Source organism: Lissotriton vulgaris, chromosome 7 (assembly GCF_964263255.1).
Source record: "Lissotriton vulgaris chromosome 7, aLisVul1.2, whole genome shotgun sequence".
Classification (NCBI taxonomy): Eukaryota; Metazoa; Chordata; class Amphibia; order Caudata; family Salamandridae; genus Lissotriton; species Lissotriton vulgaris.
The window spans coordinates 1,260,936,607-1,260,961,929 of record NC_141695.1 but is presented as its reverse complement, the minus strand read 5'-3'; the positions used below and the strand labels follow the sequence as shown (position 1 = coordinate 1,260,961,929).

General features: G+C 43.1%; 1 protein-coding gene across 3 annotated transcripts in view; it reads left to right on the top strand.

The window, feature by feature from the left end:
* RGS14 (regulator of G protein signaling 14) overlaps positions 1-25,323 on the top strand; it is a 372,155-nt gene that overhangs the window by 260,882 nt on the left and 85,950 nt on the right. For all 3 annotated transcript variants that reach the window (XM_086931804.1, XM_086931803.1, XM_086931805.1), the window contains 2 exons: positions 5,205-5,348; positions 10,563-10,727. In XM_086931804.1, the coding sequence (XP_086787930.1) occupies positions 5,205-5,348; positions 10,563-10,727 (309 nt within the window). The remainder of the gene's footprint in view (positions 1-5,204; positions 5,349-10,562; positions 10,728-25,323) is intronic.

Genomic DNA, 25,323 nt, shown 5'->3' with positions numbered 1-25,323 from the left:
ACACAAAAGTGACATCTGCAAGGCATGGCCATGTCTCCACCAGTGCAGCTCCATTTCTTCTTGGTAGTAAGGAGCAGAAGCCTTGAGCATTCTGTCCTCAGCCTGGAAATGGATTTCTACATTGATGATGGCTTACACAAGTCAAAGGAACCAGGACCTTAAGGTCACTGTTAGTGTTTGAGCATCACTTTCATTGGACTAGAAACTGCGTCAAACCACAGACTGTGATTATTATGTAGGAAAATGGATATGTGAGAGGCCATGGTTGAGAGCGCCACATTACCATCCTTTGCACTTCGGCTTGTAGACCTAATCCTAGCCAGCTTTCCATTTATCATTCAAACTACTCACAATTCCCGCCCTAAATACAGTCCATCCTTGTGGTGCACTGGCTCTCCCATCTCTCCCATCTCTTCTTCTCATGTCTTCACTTCTTTCAGTCGGAGTCCCTATGGTATTCTTGACCTCCCAGTTGTCTGAGTTGCTTGGCCCTATTATATTCTCACCTCATGGGTGGGGTGTCCGTTCTAAACTCCCTTATCTCCCCTATAGCTAGGCTTGTAAGTCTTCTTTTAATATCACTTTACATTTATTTGACAACGTTTTTAAATTGAGCGACTTTTTATCAGCTTTCCTACTTAGTCTGATCCTTAACGGCCAAGTTACCAAATTTACACGATACTTCCACAATAACACTATTCACCAACCTATCTCCAAAATGGACCATTAATATGACATTTCCCAGTCATGCCCGCTGTTATGGGACATAGGTCGGGATGGGAGGCAGCTGGTGCAAAGCAGAACCCAGATCACAACGCAGCCCACGCTTCAAGCCATGAAAACCAAATTATTCTTATGCCATTCCAGGTCCTATGAACAACTACACCAAGTCCAGCTGTCATGCAAGGCTGATGGGATAGCCTGTCTCATGGGCCTGCATTCAGTGGAAAAGATGCTCCACAGACCTCTAAACCGTGCATAAACCACCCAATCATTTATTCTTTTTGGCCAGTTCGAACCAATCTGCGTTAGACTCCAAAGCTGCCCCTATCCAACTCCAACAGTCATTTGCAATGCAAAAGGTCTCACATTTCTCAAACTTAGAGCTATTGGCCTTGTGAATGACAATGGTTTTTGCTTATCTATTTTTGTTCGTGGGGTTAGGGGGAGCGAAAGAAGTTGAGCCAGCTGCACAAAAGAAAAGAAAGGCGCGGCCGCCATAGTTGGCGATCAGGGGTGCATGCCGCGCTGCTTAAAATAAATTAGAATGATGAAAAAATTGAGTTGGGTGAGCTGTGCGGCCCCTATTGTTGAAGATTAAGGGCAGCGTGCCACGCTACTTAAAAAGAAAGTTGTGAGGCTCACAGAAGTAAAGAAAGGCACGGCCGCCATTGTTAATAATGAAGCGTGGCCTGCCTGTTAAAATAAACCACTTTCTACCATCGGCACGTGCCAATTAAAACACCACACACAAACTTTTACGATACTAAGCACCTGTGAATGATAAAAACAAAAAGTTTTTCCAACAGTCACCTGCAGTTCAAGAGTTAACAGACATAGCTCATAGCATGCATGTTCAATGTATAATGCTTACGAGTCAACAAAAACATAACTTTCCAACCACAGAGTGCCCAAATCAATGCATAAATGCGTTTGCTTCCATTACCCCCAACATACCTATTCGGGTGTGCCTCCAGGATCCTGTCGTAGCTGCTGAAGAAGTCCTAGATGTTCTTCTCCCGGGCTTGGTATCTTAACTGCCAATGTACCCTTGCTGCCTGGCACGCGAAGGGGGGAGAAAAGGAAGTTGGGCGAGCCACGCAGAAGAAAAGAAAGGCGTGACAGCCATTGTTGGAAATTAGGAACAGAATGCCATGCTACCTAAAAAAAAAAAAATGATGAAAAAAAGAGTTGGGCAACCGCACGGCCGCCATTGTTGAAGATTAAGGGTGCTGTGCCGCGATCATTAAAAAAATTGAATATTAAAAAATAGAGTTTGGCGAACCGCGCAGAAGAAAAGAAAGGCGTGCCTGCCATTGTTAAGATAATGTTTTGTGTGCAGTGTCACCGTGCAGTTAAAACTGCAGGGTGGACTGCGGGAGAGCGTGTTCTGCCTGCAACAGCAGCTAGGAGAAAAGTCATGAATAAAATAATGCTCAGAAACTGTAAATGCAACATACAGAGAAACAAAACATCTAACTGGGAAAGTCCTCATGGGAGGCTACAACAGGAGAAAGGCGGTACTAATGAGGGACTACTAAGCCTATTAACAAATCAAAAGCTACCATTTATGAGGACAGTAACGGGAGCCAAATGAAAAGACGGGCAGAAAATGGGCGGAACTTAAAGCCCATACCTGAATACAGCATGTCTCAAAGAGACAGCGCAACTGCTGCCTAGGGGAGACCTAAAAATTGAACAAACCCTAGATAACTGTTGTAGGTCTAACGATCATGTGAAATGAAATTACATAATCACAAGAAATGATGTACCAACTCTATCCTACCCTTCTGTTTAAAGGGAGTGGGTCTATTTTCCAGTCAAAGCTGAGGTACACATTATGCTATATAAATATAGATGTACATAAGCCTATGTTTAGTACACAATGAAATGTATGTATTTGTTTATTCATATGACTGGGCAATCTAGTATTGCTGCACCCAGAAAGTATTAGGGCATTTTACATTTAATGACAGATACATCTAATATCAACAATAGATCGCTAGGATAAGAAATTATTTGTGATTAGTGAAAGACTGGCAGAAATACAACATTTGAGGGATAGCTGATATAAGTGCTTTTTTAGGCACCAACTGAATAATGTAAGAGAAGCTTTGGTTCTTAACTTTGTGGACCACAAAGTGTTGTTGGCCTTGGAAATTCTGAGTTTAGGCACTTCTAAGTACAGTGCCGCTGCTTCTTTGAACTCATTGTCCGCCCAGTAGATTGGCCAAATATGATGCCGAATCAGGGGCAGGGCTTTGTAGGTTTGGGTTTCATTTTAAATTTGACTGTTTCAATTGACAGCAATTTTAAACTGGTGAGGGTTAGGGCGATCAGGGGCGTAACAGGCCCCCGCAGCCCCGCGGTGCGGAGGGGCACACGAGCTGCAGGGGGCTGCCTCGGCACAGTACTCAGGCCTGATAGCTCGGGATTAAATCCGGGGCGGAGGCCCCTATGTGTATCTTGCAGGGGGTCCCCTCCAACGTTCATTACGCCACTGAGGGCGATATGGTCTAACTTACTTTGTTTGAAGAGCAGAGTCTGGTCGTTGACTATAAGACATCTTAAGTGGTCTGAGTGAGGATTGGAGAACTTAAAAATAGTTCTCCCTTTCCACTGGTCCCCAAGCTCCCCTCATGCCCTGCTTATCATATAATGTATTTTATCAAGATATGCCAGCATGATTGTTGGAAAATCTGCACATGCAAAAACAACATTTTGTAACAGTGGGCAAAACAGATGTTGATTCTGGTGTAAAATTGCCCTGCACCAGGGAAAGACCCCCTGACAATAGTGCAATAAATGTGATCTGGCCCATGTTGTGGATTGTCTTCACACCAGACAGCCAGTGATTATGTTTGAATGGCAGGGCAGTGGTTAATAAGGACAGAAGCGTACTGTCAACAATCCTAGAAACTGGAAGCTGAGGCAAACACACACTCAGCAGGAATTTGCACATACAGACTCTGTGTTTTACCCACACGCTTTTTTCCAACTCCTCCATATCTGCCTTTACACCGGGATCAACATCAGAACCCCTCCACTGAGTGCCCACTGCTGCCACTGGATAAGACATGCACCTCTGTCCCCCAGCTCAGGCAGTGTGTAAGGGCAACGCCTGATGCCAACAACCCTGAAAATCCAGATCAAGTGAAAGTTGACTGTGATGATGGTAGAAAACAATACAGCTCGACTGTTAAGTCAAAAAATTTCAAAACCTCTTTGCAATTTTGTTCAGGTCTCTTAAGTTATGGGACAGGACTCTCTGAAGGACTGGACCAGGAGACGCTGAGTGGGCTATTCACAAAGGCAAACTTACACATGAGTAAATCTACATGTGTAAGTTTACTCCTGCACTTCGTAGTAAATGTACTACTTTAGACTACAGACCATTTATGAGTGTAAATTTACTACAAAGTGTTGGCTTACCTGATGGGTGGAACCTAATTTACAAGTGTAATGTTGCTACTTGTAACTTTTCATATTCAGGTAAAGACTTGAAGTATAACATTTATATATTTTTATTATGTAGTAAAAATGATTAAGTTGTGTATAGAATTCATTTAAATAAATGTACGTTTTAAAAATGTCTTTTTACATTAAAAAGGTAATTACTGTAGTTTATATTAAACTAATAATTGTATTACTTACATATAATTGTAATTAAATTAAATGTATTTATATTTTTAGAAAGTTAAAATAAATTAAATTTAATTTGGTTCCTATGGGCTTTTATTTTAAGTCCCTGCCTTCATTATTTTCTATGGGAGGGTGTTTCAGTACCAGTAGTTGGCCTTTTGTGGTGTTGGACTTTCTCCAACTCTGAGCTGGAGTACCTTTACCACTGTTTTGGGTCCCTTTTTGCTTCAGTAACTATAGAAATGAAGTGCTGTTTCTGAACAGCAATGGGCTTACTCCTCCGTTGGTGGGTGCGTGTCCCTCAGTTAACCATTCCATAACCCTCCCCAAAACCCTCCATAATCCCCCATTTACCACTCCTATTTAGTTGAACGTATTCCCCGTTTTGCAGTCACTCCCCCTGTCCCTCCCATATTTACTATTAAAACGTATGCCTACATATGCCGAGAGTTCTGCAGTCAGGGTGGAGCTCTGCACACTTAAAGGGTAGGAGAGGCGTAGGAATAGACCTCTGCAAGTAGGTTAGTCAATTGCATTTTGAAGTACGTTTGTAGTACGATTGTAGTACTACTAAACATACAAAAACTTGCAGTTTGTGAATAGGCCACCGACTATCCAATCATGGACTACAAGAGTCCTTGTCCAGGGCTCCCTGGGGTTTAGGTGCGGCACAAGTAGGCTTTTTGTTAAACCATCACCACTGCATGCTGTTCAGTTTGTGCACAGCTCTGATAATATGTCTGAATTTGTCTCTTACAACACTCCCCACCTCCATCCCTGTCCCTCCTCCATCCCTCTATCCCTCCTCCATCCCCCTATTCCACCACCCGCCATGTCCTCAGCTTTCACAGGAGTCCAGGCGGATATATGATGAATATCTATCGCGCAGCTCCCTCAATCCCGTCAACATCGACCACCAGGCCTGGCTTGGAGAAGACATGCTGGAAAAGCCCAAGCCCAACATGTTCCAAGTGCAGCAGATGCAGGTGACAAAGAGCTTCCACCTTACCTATAATGTAAAAACAAAACAACATTGTGTTTTCCTTGCGAGATATACATGTGTAACCGCCCACTAAAGAGGTGCAATGGGAGTCGTTACACAATCCTAAAGGGTCCCTGGGGTTTGACTGTAGATAGATGTCTCTCCAGGGAGTTTCACAGAGCATAACCTGCATCCTTTTCTCTTGAGTCACGTGAATTTTCTTGTGGCCTTGTCCTGCTTTGAGATACCCTGTGTGTAATCTTGTCCTGCTGTCAGGTCCACACCTGACCTCCATGAGTGTCTGTGTGACCTTGCTTTTCCCCCAGGGTCCATGTGTGTCTCATCCTATGTTATTTTATGGTATTTGACATTTGTATAGTGCCCAGCTTCCACTAGTTTGGGATTGTGGTACTGTGACTGTCCGTAGTATCTTTGGTTGGAGAGGTGTGTGGTCGTAGTGGATCACTGACAGAATATCGACAGCCAAAATATTGAGTTGCCAAAATATTGAGGTAAAAATATAGAATGCCTGAATATCGACTTCCTATTTACAAACAGGTAAGTACAAAAATATCGACTCCAAAATATCGATAGGAAAAAATATAGACAGTCAAAATATCGAATTTTTAAAATATCATAAAAGTAATTTAAAAGTAATATAATAATAAATATTATTAATTTAAACATACTTAAAATACTTAAATACACTTAAAATTAGTAAATAATGAATGTAACTTAAAAAAAAATTTTATTTTAAAACCGTAGGATAGCGAGAGGGTTAAATTTACTATTCACACTCCAGACAACAGTAGGGAAAGCGTTGGATAGCGTAGGTGTAAAAATTACTATTCCCACTCCAGAGAGCGCAACAGTAGGGAAAGCGTTGGATAGCGTAAGGTTAAAAATTACTATTCCCACTCCAGTGAGCGCAACTGTAGGGAAAGCGTTGGATAGCGTAGGGGTAAACATTACTATTCCCACTCCAGAGAGTGCAACAGTAGGGAAAGCTTGGGATAGCGTAGGGGTAAACATTACTATTCATACTCCAGTGAGTGCAACAGTAGGGAAAGCATTGGATAGCGTAGGGGTAAAAATTACTATTTCCACTCCAGTGAGTGCAACAGTAGGGAAAGCATTAGATAGCGTAGGGGTAAAAATTACTATCTCCACTCCAGTGAGTGCAACAGTAGGGAAAGCGTTGGATAGCGTAGGGGTAAAAATTACTATTCCAGTGAGTGCAATAGTAGAGAAAGTAAATACTTCTTATATAAATATAAATAACATAAATATTAATACCAATTACAAAATAATTACAATATTTTACAATTTTATAAAATATATTAATTAATCAATTAAAATTACATGTACAAATTAACTAATAAAAATTACCTACTAATACTAATTATTTACCAATTACTAGTACATTAATTTAGAATATAAAAATAAATAAAAATTAGATTTAAATAATGTAATTACTTACAATTAATCTACTTTCCAAGCTATTCCCCTATAAACACACAACCCACTACAGAAAATAATGTAATAAAAGTAACATATTTATCAATTAATCAAGTACAATAAATTACAAATTATATTTTAATTAAGTACCAATTAGTAATTAACAATTAATTCTAAATAAATAACAAATAAAATAACATATTTAATTATAATTAAATTACTTCCCACCCTGTTCCCCTATAAACCCACAACCCGCTACAGAAAATAAATTACTAAAATTAACATATTTATCAATTAATCATTTATAATTAATTACCAATGAGATTTTAATTAATTACCAATGAATAATTAACTACTAATTCTAAATAAATACCAATAAATAAAATATTTAATTCATTATAATTACATTTCTTCCGACCCTATTTCCCTATAAACCCACAACCCGCTACAGAAAATAAATTACTAAAATGAACATATTTATCAATTAATCATTTATAATTAATTACCAATGATATTTTGATTAATTACCAATTAATAATTAACTATTAATTCTAAATAAATACCAATAAATAAAATAACATATTTAATTAATTATATTTACATTTCTTCCCACCCTATTCCCCTATAAACCCACAACCCGCTACAGAAAATAAATTACTAAAATGAACATATTTATCAATTAATCATTTATAATTAATTACCATTTATATTTTAATTAACTACCAATTAATAATTAACAATTAACCCCTTCACTGCGGCAGCTATTCCGCCGCAGTGCTAAGGCGGTGGGGGGGCCGCGCGGCGGTCCCGTGCTCATGACGGAACCGCTCCGTCACGGCACGCGGGTGAACTGTACTTGTGATGGAACGGTTCCGTCACGGCCCGCCCGCGCTAGAGAACGTTAGCCCAGGCACAGAATTTGCGCCGCTCAGGCGCAGCGAGAGGGCCGTTTCGGAACCGTTCCGTTACCAGCACAGCCCACCCGAGGCTCGTGACAGAACGGTTCCGTCACGAGCATAGGAAGGGTTAATTCTAAATAAATAATAAATAAAATAACATATTTAATTAATTATAATTAAATTACTTCCCACCCTATTCCCCTATAAACCCACAACCCGCTACAGAATTATATCACACAAAAATTAAAAATTAATATTTACTTACCTTAAATTCAATATTTTTGTTGTCTATATTCTGTCTAGTCGATATTATGTCCATTCTATATTTTTAATTCGATATTATGTCCATTCTATTCGATATTAACATTTTCTAGTCGTTATTTTGGTAGTCTATATTATGTCTAGTCGATATTATGTCTAATCTACATTTTTTACTCGCTATTATGTCTAGTCGATAATAAAAACTCGATATTTTGACTCTGTACCAGTCGTAGTATGACTGATCTGGGAAGATTTGTATGAGGTACTGGAGATCCTTACATGTAGCCTGGTTGTGATATAGCGAAACAAAAGGGGATGATGGACGGAGCGTTTGAGCAAATCAAACACTCACCCACATGTCTTCCCTGGACCGGAAACAAGCATCCTGGGACTGGTTTCGGATTCATAATCCTCATCAGCCAGGCTATCTTGAATCCAGTGGCCAAGTGAGCAAGGGACTCACGTCTGAGCATACCCTGCCAACTTAGGGCGAACAAAGCGAAACAAAAGGGGCTGATGGACGGAGCGTTTGAGCAAATCAAACACTCACCCCCAGTCAACTGATCTGGGTTTAATCCATTACCATTCTTTAGCTCACTCAGCCACCCCAGTTCAGACATGGCCATATGCAAATCAGTCTGACCCTGTGCCTCATGGGAACAATCCAGCCTGAACTGCAAGCCATGTCTTCACTGGACCGGAAACAAGCATCCTGGGACCGGTTTCGGATTGATAATCCTCATCAGCCAGGCTATCTTGAATCCAGTGGCCAAGTTCGCAAGGGACTCACGTCTGAGCATACCCTGCCAACTTAGGGCGAACAAAGAGAAACAAAAGGGGATGATGGACGGAGCATTTGAGCAAATCAAACACTCACCCCCAGTCAACTGATCTGGGTTTAATCCATTACCATTCTTTTGCTCACTCAGCCACCCCAGTTCAGACATGGCCATATGCAAATCAGTCTGACCCTGTGCCTCATGGGAACAATCCAGCCTGAACTGCAAGCCATGTTTTCCCTGGACCGGAAACAAGCATCCTGGGACCGGTTTCGGATTCATAATCATCAGCCAGGCTATCTTGAATCCAGTGGCCAAGTGAGTAAGGGACTCACGTCTGAGCATACCCTGCCAACTTAGGGCGAACAAAGCGAAACAAAAGGGGCTGATGGACGGAGCATTTGAGCAAATCAAACACTCACCCCCAGTCAACTGATCTGGGTTTAATCCATTACCATTCTTTAGCTCACTCAGCCACCCCAGTTCAGACATGGCCATATGCAAGTCAGTCTGACCCTGTGCCTCATGGGAACAATCCAGCCTGAACTGCAAGCCATGTCTTCACTGGACCGGAAACAAGCATCCTTGGACCGGTTTCGGATTGATAATCCTCATCAGCCAGGCTATCTTGAATCCAGTGGCCAAGTTCGCAAGGGACTCACGTCTGAGCATACCCTGCCAACTTAGGGCGAACAAAGCGAAACCAAAGTGGATGATGGGGGTTGTGATATAGCAAACGTGCTCTAGTTTGGATGCAATGCTCACTGAGGTACAGGAGATAAAATAGGGAGCGCTTCATGCAACAATTAATCCACATTCCTGATCAAAGGGCAAAAGCCTGTTCGATGTGCTGTTGGTTTGCGTTGCTCATCCCACAGAGAGTAAATCAATGCAATAAAATATCTGTCTGTGTGAGTTTAGCCAAAAGTGTTAAAGGAAACCACCAACATTACCCACCCTAAACTCAACAGACATCCACAGACATTAACGTAATAGGTTCATGGGTTCCACCCAGACCCTCTGAGGACGCAGCCAATATCTGTGGGCAAGATTTTGGAGCCTAGAGTGAGCATGATCTGTGGAAATAATTTAGGTAGACAATGGAAAAGAATGGTGTGGAGGGGCAGAGGTTCCACGCTGGGCTAAGGTGGGAGATGGGCATGGGTTCTTACACAAAGCTCTTTCTAGGCTCTCGAAGGTCCAAACAGGAAGACACTTTAAACCCTTGTGCCCTTAACCTGGATGAGCTGGAGATGGAAGATGAAGAATAGTGGGTGATGGGGGTGGGGGAGTAGCTTGAGGGAGGAACAGTCGGCAAAAGATGACGTTTTGCCCATAAGGGGTTGAAAGCAGGGCTTTGGGTAGGAGTTATGAGATGGGGAAGGGCTGTGTGAAGCAGAAAGACCTTGGGCTCCACGATTGGTGGAGTGGAAGCGAAAAGCTCAATGTATCTTTCAGGGCAAAAGGGAAACCAAACAAAAGAGAACCGAGGGCTGTCCTAAAAATGGAAATGTATTTGTCAATGACAGCAATGCAGTACAACAATTGCAAGTGCCCTAATATGGAGGAGGGGGTCTGTTCCAAATAATCACTTTAAGGCAGACGCATTCCAAGTCAGTATTGTGCATATACCAGAGCATGGGCTGTAAAAATACCAATTATGTCCCAAAAAATCTAATCCCCACCTAGTTCATGTTTACAATGAAAAACACAATGATCCCTTTGAAAAGCCAAGCTTACCTCACCATCTTCTGGTATCTCCTGGATGACCTTGACATGTTGACAGGCCTCGTCTCAAACTGATACTCTCTTGTGCCACAGATTTTCAACTTGATGAAGTTTGACAGCTATGCCCGCTTCGTGAGGTCCCCCATGTACCAGGAGTGCATGCTTGCTGAAGTGGAAGGACGCTCCCTCCCGGACCTGGGTTCTACATCGCAGAACCTCCTGTTCAGCAACAGCACCACTTCCTTGGATCTCCAGAAGGTATGCACCTTGGCTTTTGATGGGTTGTTGGTGGGATGAAGGGAGAGACCATTCCTAGAGCCTTCATCTGTGACACCAGGCACTAGTTGACCTCTTCTCTCTAAAGTGTCACATGTTTCAGTTGTCTCTTTGGGATGTTTTTATCGAGTTAAGGGAGCAGTCTTAGAGAATTGCATCATAGTCATCCGGATTGGAACGTACAGATTTCAATATATTAATATCCACGGGTGGGCTTTGTTATTGATCAGGATAGCAGTACGCTGACGTATATTAGCGCTGGTTCTGCCCAAGGATAAGCGCAATATACCTTGTATCCCTGTAATTGAATCAAACTGTCAAAGCCATAGGTCCTGTGTCTTGAAACCCCACATAATTCTTGTGTCACGCATTGCGATAACACACACCATCACCTATTCACAAGCTCTTGGTTGCCTAAAGTGCAAAACAGAGCTTTTCCACTCCTCAGACAGGCTACTTACTCAAGTTAGAGGGGGTTATTTTGGTAGGATAGGCTATATTTGGTGCCCTAGTAGGGACTGGAGCACGAACAGGTGCTGATCCTCTGTTCACTGCTGTTGATGATTAACTTAGAGAGCTTTAGAGGACGTGAATGTTCTCATTGGTAGCCGATACCATTCCAGTGGGTTTTTGTGGGTAGTTTCCTATCCCACATACTGAGCTAGTTTAGTGTGCCGAATAGATAGTGGAGAGATGCACACCTTTTTACTCTTCATTCTGTTTTTCAACATTGCTTAATGAAATCCACTTTAGACCTTGTTGGCGTGCTCGCTCTCCGCCCATTTGCGCCGCAAACTAATGAAAACACGAAGGGAACACCTTTCTGTCCCCATAGCTGCACAACCTAATATAATGAATTTAATGAATCAAATTCTTAATCAATCTTTGATTTGTCCCAAATTTAAACCAGTAATGTTCATCCTTGTGTTTGTCTTCAATTCATTCTAAACATTTTCATGGTTCCTTTGCTTTTCAAAAAACACAGGAGAATCACTGTTTCCTCATGCCACGTTTTTAATGCAAGTCACCCAATGCATTTCGGGAATAATCTCTTCTTAGGGGGTTTCTAAAGTACAAAAAGAATTAATCTTAATCAGTACACTGATAATCATTATTATAGTTATTATAGTACGTTTTAAGATAGGTAGCACAGGACTATTACACACGTTTCCCCGAGTCTCCTCGATAACATCTTTCTCGATCAAATCATAGATGATCGCTAACAACGCTCGTTCTCCATCAAGGGAGATATGATATTGGGGAATACGTGGCAACCGTACATTCGATTTCAGCTGAACAACATAAGGAGAGATGTCAAGCAGGCCCACGTCATTGGGACCTGTTGCCCACAAAGAGGCAGGAAGAGAACTCAATTCCGGTGGGAGCTTATCAGATGACAGGTACATGGGAGAGATTACTCTCTGGCCCAACGTAAGCTCCACTCCTGCTGGAGAACAATACAAAGTCGCATATAACCGTTTCAGCAAATCCAGGCCCAAAAGATTTTCACCACAACCAGTAGTCAAAATCAAAGGAGCTTTCAGCTCACAAGGCCCAATTGTAAGGGGCAAAGGGCTAGAGATCGGATTGCTAACAGGGGCGCCAGAGAATCCAACGGAAACATTTGTTAAGCCAGACAAAGGTGCGCCAGGGAGTTTCGAATGCATGATGGAACTTTTCGCTGCACCAGAGTCCAACAGAAAAGGCTCAACTACGCCCGAGGTGGCAACTGCGACGTAAGGCCCTCTCTGATCAACCGGAACTGATACTACTCCCTCTCTCTGTCTATGGCTGTCCTAGTAATTACCGTCATCAATATCATGATCGATGTAACAATCATCCACATGATACTGTGCGGATCTACCTGACGATGAACCACGCTGATCAAAGCAATTATTGGAATCAGACGAATTATTAGAACGCTCATTCTGATTTTGGGTAACACCACGACCTCTACCTCGTGAAGCTTGCTGAGGACCACCACGACCTCCTCTAACTGAATTACCATTATTTCGATCGCGCAAAACCGGGCAATCAAACTTCAAATGACCCTCACCCCTACAGTAAGCGCATTGATTGTATCCAAGCATAGATCTCTGCGAAGAAGAGTCATTCCGCGACTGTGACCTAGCGGATTGCTATTGTGATCTATTCCGCAGCTGAGAGTCATTCTGATTAGAGCGCGGAGGATACGCTTGCTGTAACAAAACTTTCGTTTTAAGATCTTTGGTTTTCTTATCCGCACGATCATTTTCCTCCTTCTCCCTATTTTCATAATATTGAGCCGTAGCCAATATCTGAGCAGAGGTAGAAACAGCCCAAGCACTTTCTGAATTTTTCAATTTGTTGCTAAGTTCAGGCAACAAATTTGATACAAATTTATCTACGAACAACCTCTGACCTCCCTCAGTGCTCATATCCTGACCACTGTGATCGATGAATGCCTCCTCAAATCTCGTAAAGAAATCAGAGACACTCTCGTCCTTCTTTTGCTTACACGCAGACAGTTTATCCCAATTGACTTTCATAGCTGGCATAAGTGTCTTCATAAGTGTAATAATTCGTTGAGGCAAAGCCTAATTAACTGCTCAGGCTTAGCCCCACCAACCTGTAATGCATCAGCTGCCACAAGAGCAGCCCAATCACCACCTAACTCAGCTGCGTGATTCTCTTGACGGATTTTCGCCAAAACCGGTTGAGGCACTACGTTGCCAAACAACATGTCGATGTCGGCAAGATTCATGATAGTAGCATCTACTAATTGGGACAACTCTTTATAGTACCCTGCAGGATTTTTGCGGGGGTCAGGCAAAGATTGTTTCATCTGTAAAACTTCCGATCGCATCCATGGGAGGTGTATCCACACTCTCTGGAAGTGCGGCAGGATCGGAGGGTTAGCACCAGGGTTACCTGGCATATATACTGGGGGGACTTCACGCATGGGATACTGACCAGGCATTGCCATCCATTCCTCAGTATCATCTTTAAACAATGCTCGAGGTATTATAGTGGGACGAAAAGATAGATGTTCCACAGCGCGTCGAACATTGCTACCCACAAGTATACCACTTGAAAACTGAAGCTGAAGTTCAGTTACGTCGATCGGTACTTCGCTTACTTCATCATTTGATATCGCTTCACGTAGAAATGTGCACATTTCATCAAACACAAATCTCTGTGTTGGCTCATTGAATTGAGAGAAAGTCTCTAAAATTATGCGCGGGGGATTTTTAATGGGGTACCTAATCCAATGACGCGCCATCTTAATTAACGTGTCACGCTCCCTACCATCAGGAAGCTGTCTTCGTCGTTAGTGAACATCAGAAACATCGGACCCAAGAGTCGGTCCAAAAGGAGAGTAAAGATTAGCAACAGCATTAGGAATACGTCTCCGAAGAGACGGAGAAGAAGAAAAAAGTACAGGAGCAACAATATGAGAACTAAATACAGGAGCAGTAAGAGCGGTAGGAGTAGTTGCAAGAGTAGAAGTGGCAGGAGGAACAGCTTGAGAAGACATAGGCAGTGGAGCAGTAGGAACAGGAGCAGGTACAGGAATAGGAACAAAAGGATTCGCAGGGACAGGACCAACGACAGGCTGACCAGCAGCCGCCGGAACAACGGGTTGAGGAACAGGGGGAACCACGGGCACTGTAGTATCCTGTGCATATGGAGGTGGCGACTTCAATAGGTATGATAACAAGGGATCCTCTACTACTTCCTCCGCCTTTTTATCAGTACCTGTCGGTAAAACGGGATAACATTTATCCACCGTCATACGTTGCAATCTATCAAAAACTTCTTTTTCCTTCTCATCTCTATCTCGCTGAAACTGCTCTGCATTTCTCATCGTCGTAACGATACCTTCTCTCTTATTACGCTTGAGCTGTTGGATTTCTTTCGGCCTGACTTCTTTGCGCCATAACGGAAAGGAATCAAACATGGCCGGCCTTGCTTTCTTTTTGAACAATTTCGCTTCTAAATTATCCAGAATTGACGTTTCGAAACTACCATGAGGTGGCCAACTAAGGACACCGTCATCTTTCGTATAGCGGACCCAGCAATCATTATATGCAATAGGACCCACTCCATGTCGACTATATAACTCATAGACAGGAGTTCCAACTGGAGGTATCGGACATGAGTCCTCCAGTCGGGAATCCGCACCACAACCTTTAAAGCAACTAAACAAAGTACTACGGCCAGGCATCGTGCACACTAACCGAGTTTCACAAACGTCAAGGGTTATCGATTACGATGACCTCGTAAAAAAATGCAAAACCCTTGGTTTTTGGCGATTGCAATCGTCAAAATAGAACAACTGAGAACCAAGTACTAAGGACTACAAATGCAATGGAACCATGCAAACAACCAAGCACCAACAAATACCAAGGACTTTGGGAGCGACCCACAAATACTTAACTGAAAGAACAATGGCGTCACCAGGAAGGCCCGTCAATCGCCTCGCTGTACAAAGGACTACGCCAGGCACCAAAACAGGTCGACAGTCAGGGTATCAGTCCGTCGCAGCCGTTAGGAGGCGGGGATCTTCGCGGGAAAAGTCTTCGGACCACTTATTTCGACAACAGGATCGATGAAGCGGGGTGCACCTTCCCTCAGAGATTTCACACGAAGGTCCTCACGATCGTCGGGCTTTGGACCGGTACCGCTGATGCCGCCTCACGTTGGGCGCCAACTGAAGGACTGGGTTTTTCTAAGACCCAGCGGTGCCAGGGGACAACACCTGAAACCTTTGTGGGTTACCTGTTCCGGCGTACAAATGACAGAGACACGGGACACTTCCTTCGGCGTCAAAAGATCAGGGTTTATTTACTGCAGGGAACACAGAAGTCACAAGAAGTACAACGTATGTAGGTTCAAGGAGACTGCTTCAAATTGTATCTGTGGATCGCTCCTTTTATACAGTTTTTCGTCATAGAACAACATGGCAAACAAAAGGTTGCAACCCAGTTCCCACAGTAAATTTCATAAGGGGTCGCTTTCATGTATTCAGGGTCCCGGAACATGATTACAGTAACATCGCCGGTTCCCAACTGTAAAAGTACATCATCCCACCATTAGTGCATTCCATTCCGGCTGTAAACGAGTTAAGAAAGAGTTAGAAACAGGTGCAAGGGAAGACGGAAAACAGACAACAGATTGAAAGAGTGTAGGGGGGGTGATATCGGAAACATGATTGCAGGATCAAAGGACTCGTGCCTAATGCATGCATGGCAGAAACAATAGACCGGCACGGCAAGATGAGCCCCGAGCGGAGCCATCTGCCTTTGCAGTGTCATCCCCCACATCATAAAGACACCCTCAAAGGAACACGTGTCTTCCGCAAGAGCTTGGGAGTCCCAGGGTCACGAAGCGGACAGTGTCCGTTCGCTGGCTACTTGAGGGCAAGAAACAAAATGGATGCCGTATCTAAAATGGAACCCGTGGGTTCAGATGAAGAAACCCACGAAACAGACGAACGATTTAGGTCAGCATAGCGAAAACGCGTACACCCACTAAACTCGTCATTTGCGGTTCATAGATACCAAACTCGTCTATATCCAAACGAGTCAAAAACACCACTTATAATTGTCACGGAACCTCACTAGCATCTAATTAATTACTCTGTTGTTCGACCTGTGCCTAAAATAATCCTTACGTTTTTGTATACATAAATAACTTCAAAAACTCTCTCGTACTTCAAATCTAAACTTACAATTATCTCTCATTCCAACATCGCTGTAAACTAATCAGGTATTGAGATATTCTATTCTCCCCTGGAACAATATGCTAAGCTCAGTGCAGGTAGTATTCTGTGGCGCACTTACCGTGGCTCTCATTATTTCAACCTTGAATTTGACAGTTGCTAGCACAGTCCTGTCATGATCAACTTTGTTACGATTCCGTCCTACGGACAAGCTTCTTTCTGCTCCCACTCTTCTTAGCGGCAAAAACTACACTGAACGATGATGAACGCTCCCCTTAATTACCCCAAATCTCATCAGCGCATACTCACGTGACACGTGAACTACTGCAGAACTCCTCGCCCAACTACTGAAGCTACACGGCCTCTCATTCTATTACTCTTTGCAAGAACTGCATTGCCCATAATCCCTCTCTACCCATGCTACTGCAACCCGAGTTACCTACCCACATTGTTTACACGCGGCTAAAATATACAAGCCCTGAAGCTATTAGTGTGTAATTTAACACATTTGAAAAATGACCAACTAATATTACTTGTGTACATTGTCCCAAAATAATGTTTGCCACTCAAAAGAAGATCACATTCTGATGTCCAACTTTATACATATAAACACAATCAAGTGTGGCAGGGAAACGCGACTGCTGCGTTGACGATGTTTGTAACTCTGTTCCATATATTTTTGACTCTATGCATTTCATCATGGGTGCAACCTCTCCAGTTAGGGCGGAAAAAGTTAATTCAGTGAAACATAGATAGTGGAGGGATGCACACCTTTTTAGGTCTCGCCTGTCAATGCGCTTGCGCATTGAGCTTGCAAGAGATATTGGGTATTGGGAGTTCTGCAGTAGTTCACGCGTCACGTGAGTATGCGCTGATGAGATGTGGGGTAATTAAGGCGAGCGTTCATCTCGTTCAGTGTAGTTTTTGCCGATAAGAAGAGTGGGAGCAGAAAGACGCTTGTCCGTAGGACGGAATTGTAACAAAGTTGATCATGACAGGACTGTGCTAGCAACTGTCGAACTCAAGGTTGAAATAATGAGAGCCACGGTAAGCGCGCCACAGAATACTACCTGCACTGAGCTTAGCATATTGTTCCAGGGGCGAATAGAATATCTCAATACCTGATTAGTTTACAGCGATGTTGGAATGAGAGATAATTGTGAGTTTAGATTTTAAGTACAAGAGTTTTTGAAGTTATTTCATGTATACAAAAACGTAAGCATTAGTTTATGCACAGGTCGAACAACAGAGTAATTAATTAGATGCTAGTTTGCCATTTTTTATTATAATAACTATAATAATGATTATCATTGTCCTGATTAAGATCAATTCTTTTTGTACTTTAGAAACCCCCGAAGAAGGGATTATTCCCAAAATGCATTGGGTGACTTGCATTAAAATCGTGGCATGAGGAAACAGTGATTCTCCTGTGTTTTTTGAAAAGCAAAGGAACCATGAAAATTGGTATAATGAATTGAAGACAAACAGAGAAATACAAGGATGAACATTACTGGTTTAAATTGGGGACAAATTAAAGATTGATTACGAATTTGATTCATTAAATTCATTATAATAGGTTGTGCAGCTATGGGGACAGAAAGATGTTCCCTTCGTGTTTTCACTAGTTTAGTGTGCCTCATCTCGATGTCCGGAAATCCTGAAGGGAATGGGCAGCTGTGGTTGTATATCACGCTATCATTTTCAAAAATATTGTCTGACCTAAATATGATGTCTTCAATATAATTTACATCAATATTGTCCCATTGTGTGTAGATGTTATGTTAGTACCTCAAATTAGTTGATCCTTTTTAGATATTTAGAATGCAATATTTATGTCAGAAGATATGATGTCAACAGTAGTCTGGTACCACACCATCATGTAGTACGCCTGGAGGTATGGTAAACAAATTCAGACACTCGTGAAAATTAAAAACAATGTCGGTGTTGGCACTGCTACAATGAACATCCTGTAGAGAAAGTGTTGGCAAACAGATTTTTATTGATTAGACCTGCAATACAAATGGCAACCAAGACAACAACAGAACTCACAAATGAATCACCAGCGACTAAAGCATAAAAATAGCTCAAAAAGCACAAGCAAAGAATTAAGCTATACATGGACGCCAGGTGTGGCACAAAAGACACTTTGGAACAAGACTAGTTGTTATTGGAACAAAAGCAAGACAGAAGACTGACACCGAAATGGAGGACAATTTAAGTAATTACTAACAAGGGAAGCGGAAGAGGATGTAGCCTAACGGTTGGAGCGGTCGACCTCGAAGCTGGGGAATCAGGTATAAGTCTCGGCAAGGGACGCTCAACATCCGGTGAGCCTGGGCAAATCACTTAATCTACCTGTGCCTAGCAAAATAAATGTGTCCATCTGTAATGCAACTGGTGCTAATGTAAAGCGCTTTGATACCTTCAGGTCAAGTTATCGCTATATAAAACTCAGACAAAAAAAGAAAAAAGCATATTAACAGGCTCCAACATGGAAAGCATAATTATCATCATCATCATCATCGATCAATCTTAATTCAGCCACGTTTTGGTCCTAAAAGACCCAAAGCAATCTGACATTAGACAACATTTGTATAAAGTGCAAGGTGTCAAATAAAATAGGTAAAACTTGTTAAAACCATGATAAAAAGCGTAAAATACAGAATTTTAAAAAGTGATAAACAGATAAATATTGTTCCAAGAGAGCAGGCCCTCCATGGGTTTCCTAGTTCTAAATGCAGCTTTTAGAAAAGAACATACCCGAAGCAAATGGCTAGTGTGTTCAATAGTTGCAATTGGAACAAAGCCTTTATATTTAAGTTTAATCACTAGACATTAGTCACACTTCAAATTTACTCACGAGTAATGTGGAATTACTTTGATAATAATGGTCTTGAGTCACTGGAAGGTCAAAACCGCTTGGGAGAACTAGTGGTGGGCGACCCAATATGCTTAAACCCTCAAGATTTACTGAGTATCGTCGATAACTTACTGAAGAAATGTGGATCGCCTGCTTCCAAAAGAGACCAGACGCATAGCTAAGGTCTGGTTGGTGTTCTAATGTAAGAACATACAAGGTGTCCTGTAGCAAGAGTACAGTAGGATCCTGAAGGTCATTGAGGCACTAGAGAGGTCACTTCCTGGGAGACAGCATTAGCAGAAAGTGGCTGTTGTAGGTTGGGCCTAAGCAGGGTACGCATGATGAGAGGCATGATGCTAGAAAGAGAAAACATGTGTATTAAGAGGCAGTCAAAGTGCGAGATCATCTATAACCATTGCTTGTTATATACCATAATATCCTGACTAGTCGAACACCAGGTGTCTGTTAGCACCATTAGGGAAATTCAACAGACGGACCTTGCACCAATCCGTGGAGCATGAGAACAAAACTATTTTAGAATGTATAGAATTCTAGATGGGTAGTCCTCAATAACTAAGTTATTAGCTATCAACAACTAAGAGCTCCAATGGGCAGCCCACGCAATGGCACCAGGTAGGTACGTGAGATGAAAAACTTCTGGTATTGATAATTGACCATCGATAACCAAAAAGTTATGTTGTACATGTCTTCTGACGTCCACCCACTGTTAGCTGATCCTGTGAATTTCTGCGCATAAGGAGAGGGCAATGAGCGCGGTGTACACAAAAACCTTCCTCGTCTTCTATCTCCCTCAATTTATTTCCCCTTCTCATGTACCTCGCATTTTAACCTACCTTCCCCCAGTTATTAAATAAAAATATCCAGCACCCTACTATATTCATCCACTGCCATATGGTTGTTCCTTCCCACCCGTTACTGCTGGTCTGTGCTGAACCGCAAGAGGCAAAGGCCGTGGTAGTAGCAGGGGAAAACCTAAGTACAGTATGCATTTATTTAGAAGGAACAGTGGTACTTTCACAATGAGCAGTTACTTAACCAGCCTCCTGTGCTTTCGCAATATCTTTATGCTGATGCAGATAGAACTGACAAAGCATTTGGCAGCCCCGGAGTCTTTCAAAATTTTAAAGAAAAATGTTGGCTGGCTGACTTATGTAAAAGGCAGTGCAATTTCCCCTCAGCAGGGAAGCTTATCTGACTAGACTACTATCATTTTGTGTTATTCAGGCACAAAGTTATTGCCTGGGTAACTTGCACAGTTAATTTCAGAAGTATATTGGGGCACTTCACCGAGGCACGCTGTGGCTTTTCAGAAAAGTACAGGAACCCCTGAACTCCCTATAAGGAAGACACTGCCAGACAAGGGGCGGAAGAGGATGTAGATACATTGGCCAGGCTTCCTCAGCAGTGCAAATCAAGCTGCTTACAGACAAGGTTGGCCAAAAGGCTTCTTTGGTGCCTTTTGGTTGGAATTTTAGGTAGTTGGCCGAGCTCAAGAAATGGGACAGATGTGCTGGGGGTGAGTACAAGAACCAGCAGACACAATGCGACACAGTTGAGCTAGCAGGCCAGAAGAATGGAAGGCGTTTGCTGTTGCAAGGCTCAAAAGTGCTCAAAAGTGTAGGTTTTCAGAGTACAAAAATCACAATCATTGCTTTACGACTGGCAATTTTCACGCTGCGAGTACTTGAGAATCATTAGGGGGTGAGGAAGAGGTGTCCCCCTGACTTTGTGACGTGTCAAGTGGATATATATGAGTGTTTTCTATGGTCATAAACCACTGGTGGAATAGCAGATTTTGAAAGCAGATTTTGCCAAGAACCTGTGAGATACAGAGTCCTGCTTCCACCTTTCTCCGGCATCTTCTTACGATGGTGCATGTGAGTATGGAGGGCTGCCGTCGCACGCAAGTCTACACCCTCAGGCAAGGATGCGCAGAAGGATGTACGCGAGACCGAGACAAGTGGCCATTTTGTACTATACTGAATATCTGCATAGAATGCAGTGCAACGAAGGATTAAGACACATTAGACTACCCTGCAAAAACAGATCTGTGACCTGATCCTTCATACATCTGGCCAAAATAGTTTATGACAAGACTTAGGAAGCTATAAGTGTAGTCAAAAAGTGTTAGCCAAATTAATTAGAAAGTTAAAGTGGGTGAAATCAAAATACAAAAGAAAGTCTTGTAATGAAATTAGTGGAAATAAATACACCTAAAAAATATTATTATATATTGAATAACTCAATAATGCGCGTAAACCATTAAAGTAAGCAGGCAAAAGTCCAAGGAGAAAAACTAATGAGAAAACCGAAGTCTGCCTGGCAGGTTGTCACTGAGAGCGAGTCCTCACACGGATCAGTGTGGCTGAGAGAGCTCTGAATCCCCAAGATTGGGTGTTATCAATGTGGACAGTGAGGTCCTGATCTTTACCCTAAAAGTTTGGGAATATAGCCTGAGCGGTCTACTCAGAAGTACACTAACACCCCACGTGGGCTCCTCTCTGTGGGTAAACTACCTCTGCTCACGTTTTCAGACTGTTGGAAGGATGGAACTTTATGATGAAACAGGCTACCTGGGGGGTGGGAGTGACAGCACAACATTCTTTTGACTCAAACTCTATAATGATTAAGACACAACCACCGGGTATCAGGCCTTGCACTCATTTTGTTGCGTGGTGTGTTTAGGGAGGATACATTGATACCCTTAGATTGCTTTTCTTCTCCCTCCTCCTTTATTTTTATTGAGGGCATGAAGACACTAGGGCAGGGAGGCATGATCTCTGGAAAATACTGGATCATTAACACACTGACAAATTAAATGCACTGATACCGATATGGAAAGTACATGTCACAGGGAATGCACTGATCGGGAGAGAGATGACACACAGACTCTGGGAGGAAAGAATGCACTGACTCATTGATAGGTAGGCACTGCCTTTGAGATAATGAATGCATTTACATTGGGGCAGGGACGACACTGACATTGCACCTACACAGGGTATTTGGAGAAATGCACACCAGGAAAAGATGGCATTCTCACTGGGACAGAGAGGAACAGTCACCGGGACAGGGAACACAATGATACTGGTACAAGGCATATTCTTACACTGGGAATTTTCTGACACGATCAAAATCAGGTCCTGAAACTAAGAGTAAATGACACAGTGACTAGGATATGGAGAACCAGATGTACATACTGGGAAAGGGAGCTTGGACACACATATCTGAGTAAAGCAACACTGATTTAGGAGTTCAACCCAACCAAGACAGAATTTCTTGTATTTGTCAAGAATAACAAGAAGGAAATATTACAGACTTGGCACGATGACATGAACCTTGTTAGCTTTGAACCCCAACTTTCACCAAATATCAAATCACTTTGATTCACCTTTGCTTCCCTCAAGGGACACATTGCCAAAAAACACAACCATAGCCTGGTACCAGCTCTGTCTTCCAAAGAAACTGACATAATTTCTTCCAGAAAGCAACTTCAGAAGTGCTTCTCAAGCCCTCATACTCTATCATGTGAATGGTGGTAACACCCTGCTCCATTGCCTCCAATACTCCACTCTGGCACCCTTTAAGGGTATCCCCAATGCAGTAGCATGTCTCATGACAGGCTAGACAGAATATGAAATCACCTTGGCATCCATGGCTAAGTAGCTAATTATGAGCCTGAATTGGGGACCACAACATGTCAGGTCTGTAGACCAACAGCTCTTTCAACCATAAAAAGATGGAAGGCCCAGCTCAAGGACAGGATGTCCAGGGATGCATTATCATGAGGTGAAAGGCCCATCCATGGCTGAGTTAGATGGAGCAGTACGTGCATTTGGAGGGGGAGGCCCACCTTTTGTTTGGGTGGCTGGTTGGTGTGGGTTGGAAGTGATAGGTCAATTGATGGTCAACACGAGTTGTAATATAGTGTATCTAAAGATGTGTTGAATGTAGTTCCAGTCACGGCTATGGTAGAGCAAAGCACCATTTAAAGGGAGTCAGCCTTTCCATGAGGACCATTGCCTTTGGGAAGAGTGTGAGGCAGGTAGGTGGAAGGCCTGTCTAGGGTAGTTGGGTGGGAGCAATATTGACTGAATAAATGATGCAACCTGGTTTATTACAATACATTTCAAAGAAATAGTAAATTGTTCATCTGGTTATTCTTCAGTCAGAATCCAACAGGCAGAACATTTTTACACATGTAGATGAAGTCTACATGTTTTTGGATGCTACTGTTCCTTTCTTCAAGAAGGCGTATTTATTGTAAAGTGTAAGAATCAACAATGTACTAATCACAACTGAAACATAAAATTCAGGGTAATGTTCTTGATAAATGACCCAAGCAAAAAATAGTAAATCCTACCGCAAGGCTCCACTGTATAGATTTAGATCGGCTGCTATCCAGCAATGGTTTGAATCGTGTGTTGGACCACGTCTTTCTTAGTATTTTAATTTTAATTTCTAAAGACATGGACTCTAAATTAACCAACTCACTCAGCTCTGTGCTCTTGTTGTAACACAACCCCATTCCAAGAGACCTACCATGCTGGGTCCTCAGTTTCTCAGACTTGCCCCCTAAAACCTACCCACACTGGTGTGGTCTCTGACTGGCTGTAGGCTGACAGCCACCACCAGACATGTTTCTGGTTCCCTGGGTAGAGAGCCTCTGCTCTTTGGGACCAGAAACAATGCACATCGTAGGAGATGTCACACCTCCTCCCCCAGGATGGGCCAGTGCTCGAAGGGGAAGTTTCAAAGACCTGCTGCTTTTGTAATGCAACCCCCAGCCTCTTCTGCTAGCAACAGATGGCAGCCCCCGGTTTACACCCCCACTTTTTGCGGGAAAACCAACAGCAAAACTTAGTGAACTGAGAGGTGTTCTCACCTCTGCCTACTCCACCCCTAAGGTGGGTGAAGCAAGGTGAAGCACATCTTTCAGTCCATTGAACTTGAAGATGGAGGGGACAGATTGGCCCTATCTGCTACTTCTGAAACACACCCCTGAATCTAGTATTTAGGTGGCCCTCCCCAGACCTAGGACCTAGATCTGCGAAGACCTAAGGAGCAAGAAGACTTCCCTGCAGAGAAGAATGAAGATGAAGACTGTCTTGGCCCCAGCTCGACCGGCCTGTCTCCAGCTTCTGAGAACTGGTGACCTGTCTTGCAACCAGTGACCTCTGGAAACCCTGAAAGCACTGCTGCCTTCGAAAAAGACTCCAGTCTCCAGTGGACAGCAGGCCTGTCAGGAAGAAACCAACTCCAAGCACTTCGGATCCAGGCAGATCCGCGTCTCCTGCCCACTCTACACCCTATGCCCATGACCTGGGTGGCTCACCTGAGCAGCAACGTCTCCCCAGCATTCCTATTCTCGTGTCCAGCATTGACTGACATCTCCTGATTTCAACGACGGTGCCTGCAGTATGAATCCAGAGGCTCACCCTGACTGCGACCGGCTCTGGTAAGAAGACTTCGACGTTGAAAGGCACCCCTGCACCCGAAACCCCTGGGCCTTGGTGAACTGGACTGATGGTGCCACTACAACCCCCTACATCGCAACTTACCTCTGCTTTCTTTGGTCTCTCTCCTGCAACCTCCGGTGCCATGCCTGCAGCCTGTTTGACAAAAGATGAAACCCCCTTGAAAAGCATTGGGCTCCCAATGCCAATTTTGCATCCTGCACCTGGCTGTCCCTGTGCAACTGGTGGTGCATGCTTGGTGCTGCTTTGTGCCCCCCCTGTGCTAACCCCCAAATCCTGGCCCCTTCAGCCTATCTACTTAACTGCAAGCAGTGTGGCTCTAGGCACCCCCAGTCTCTATTGAAAAGCATTGGGCCGAAATCCGATTTTGACCTCTGCACCTGGCTGCCTCTGGCCCGCTGGTGTTGCAGTCTTGGTACTCAACCTGACTCTTGCTGACTTTTGGTCCTGAAGACTTTAAGTGCATTACTTACCTGTTTAATCGCAATATTGTGTTCCCCACAAGATAACATTGAACTG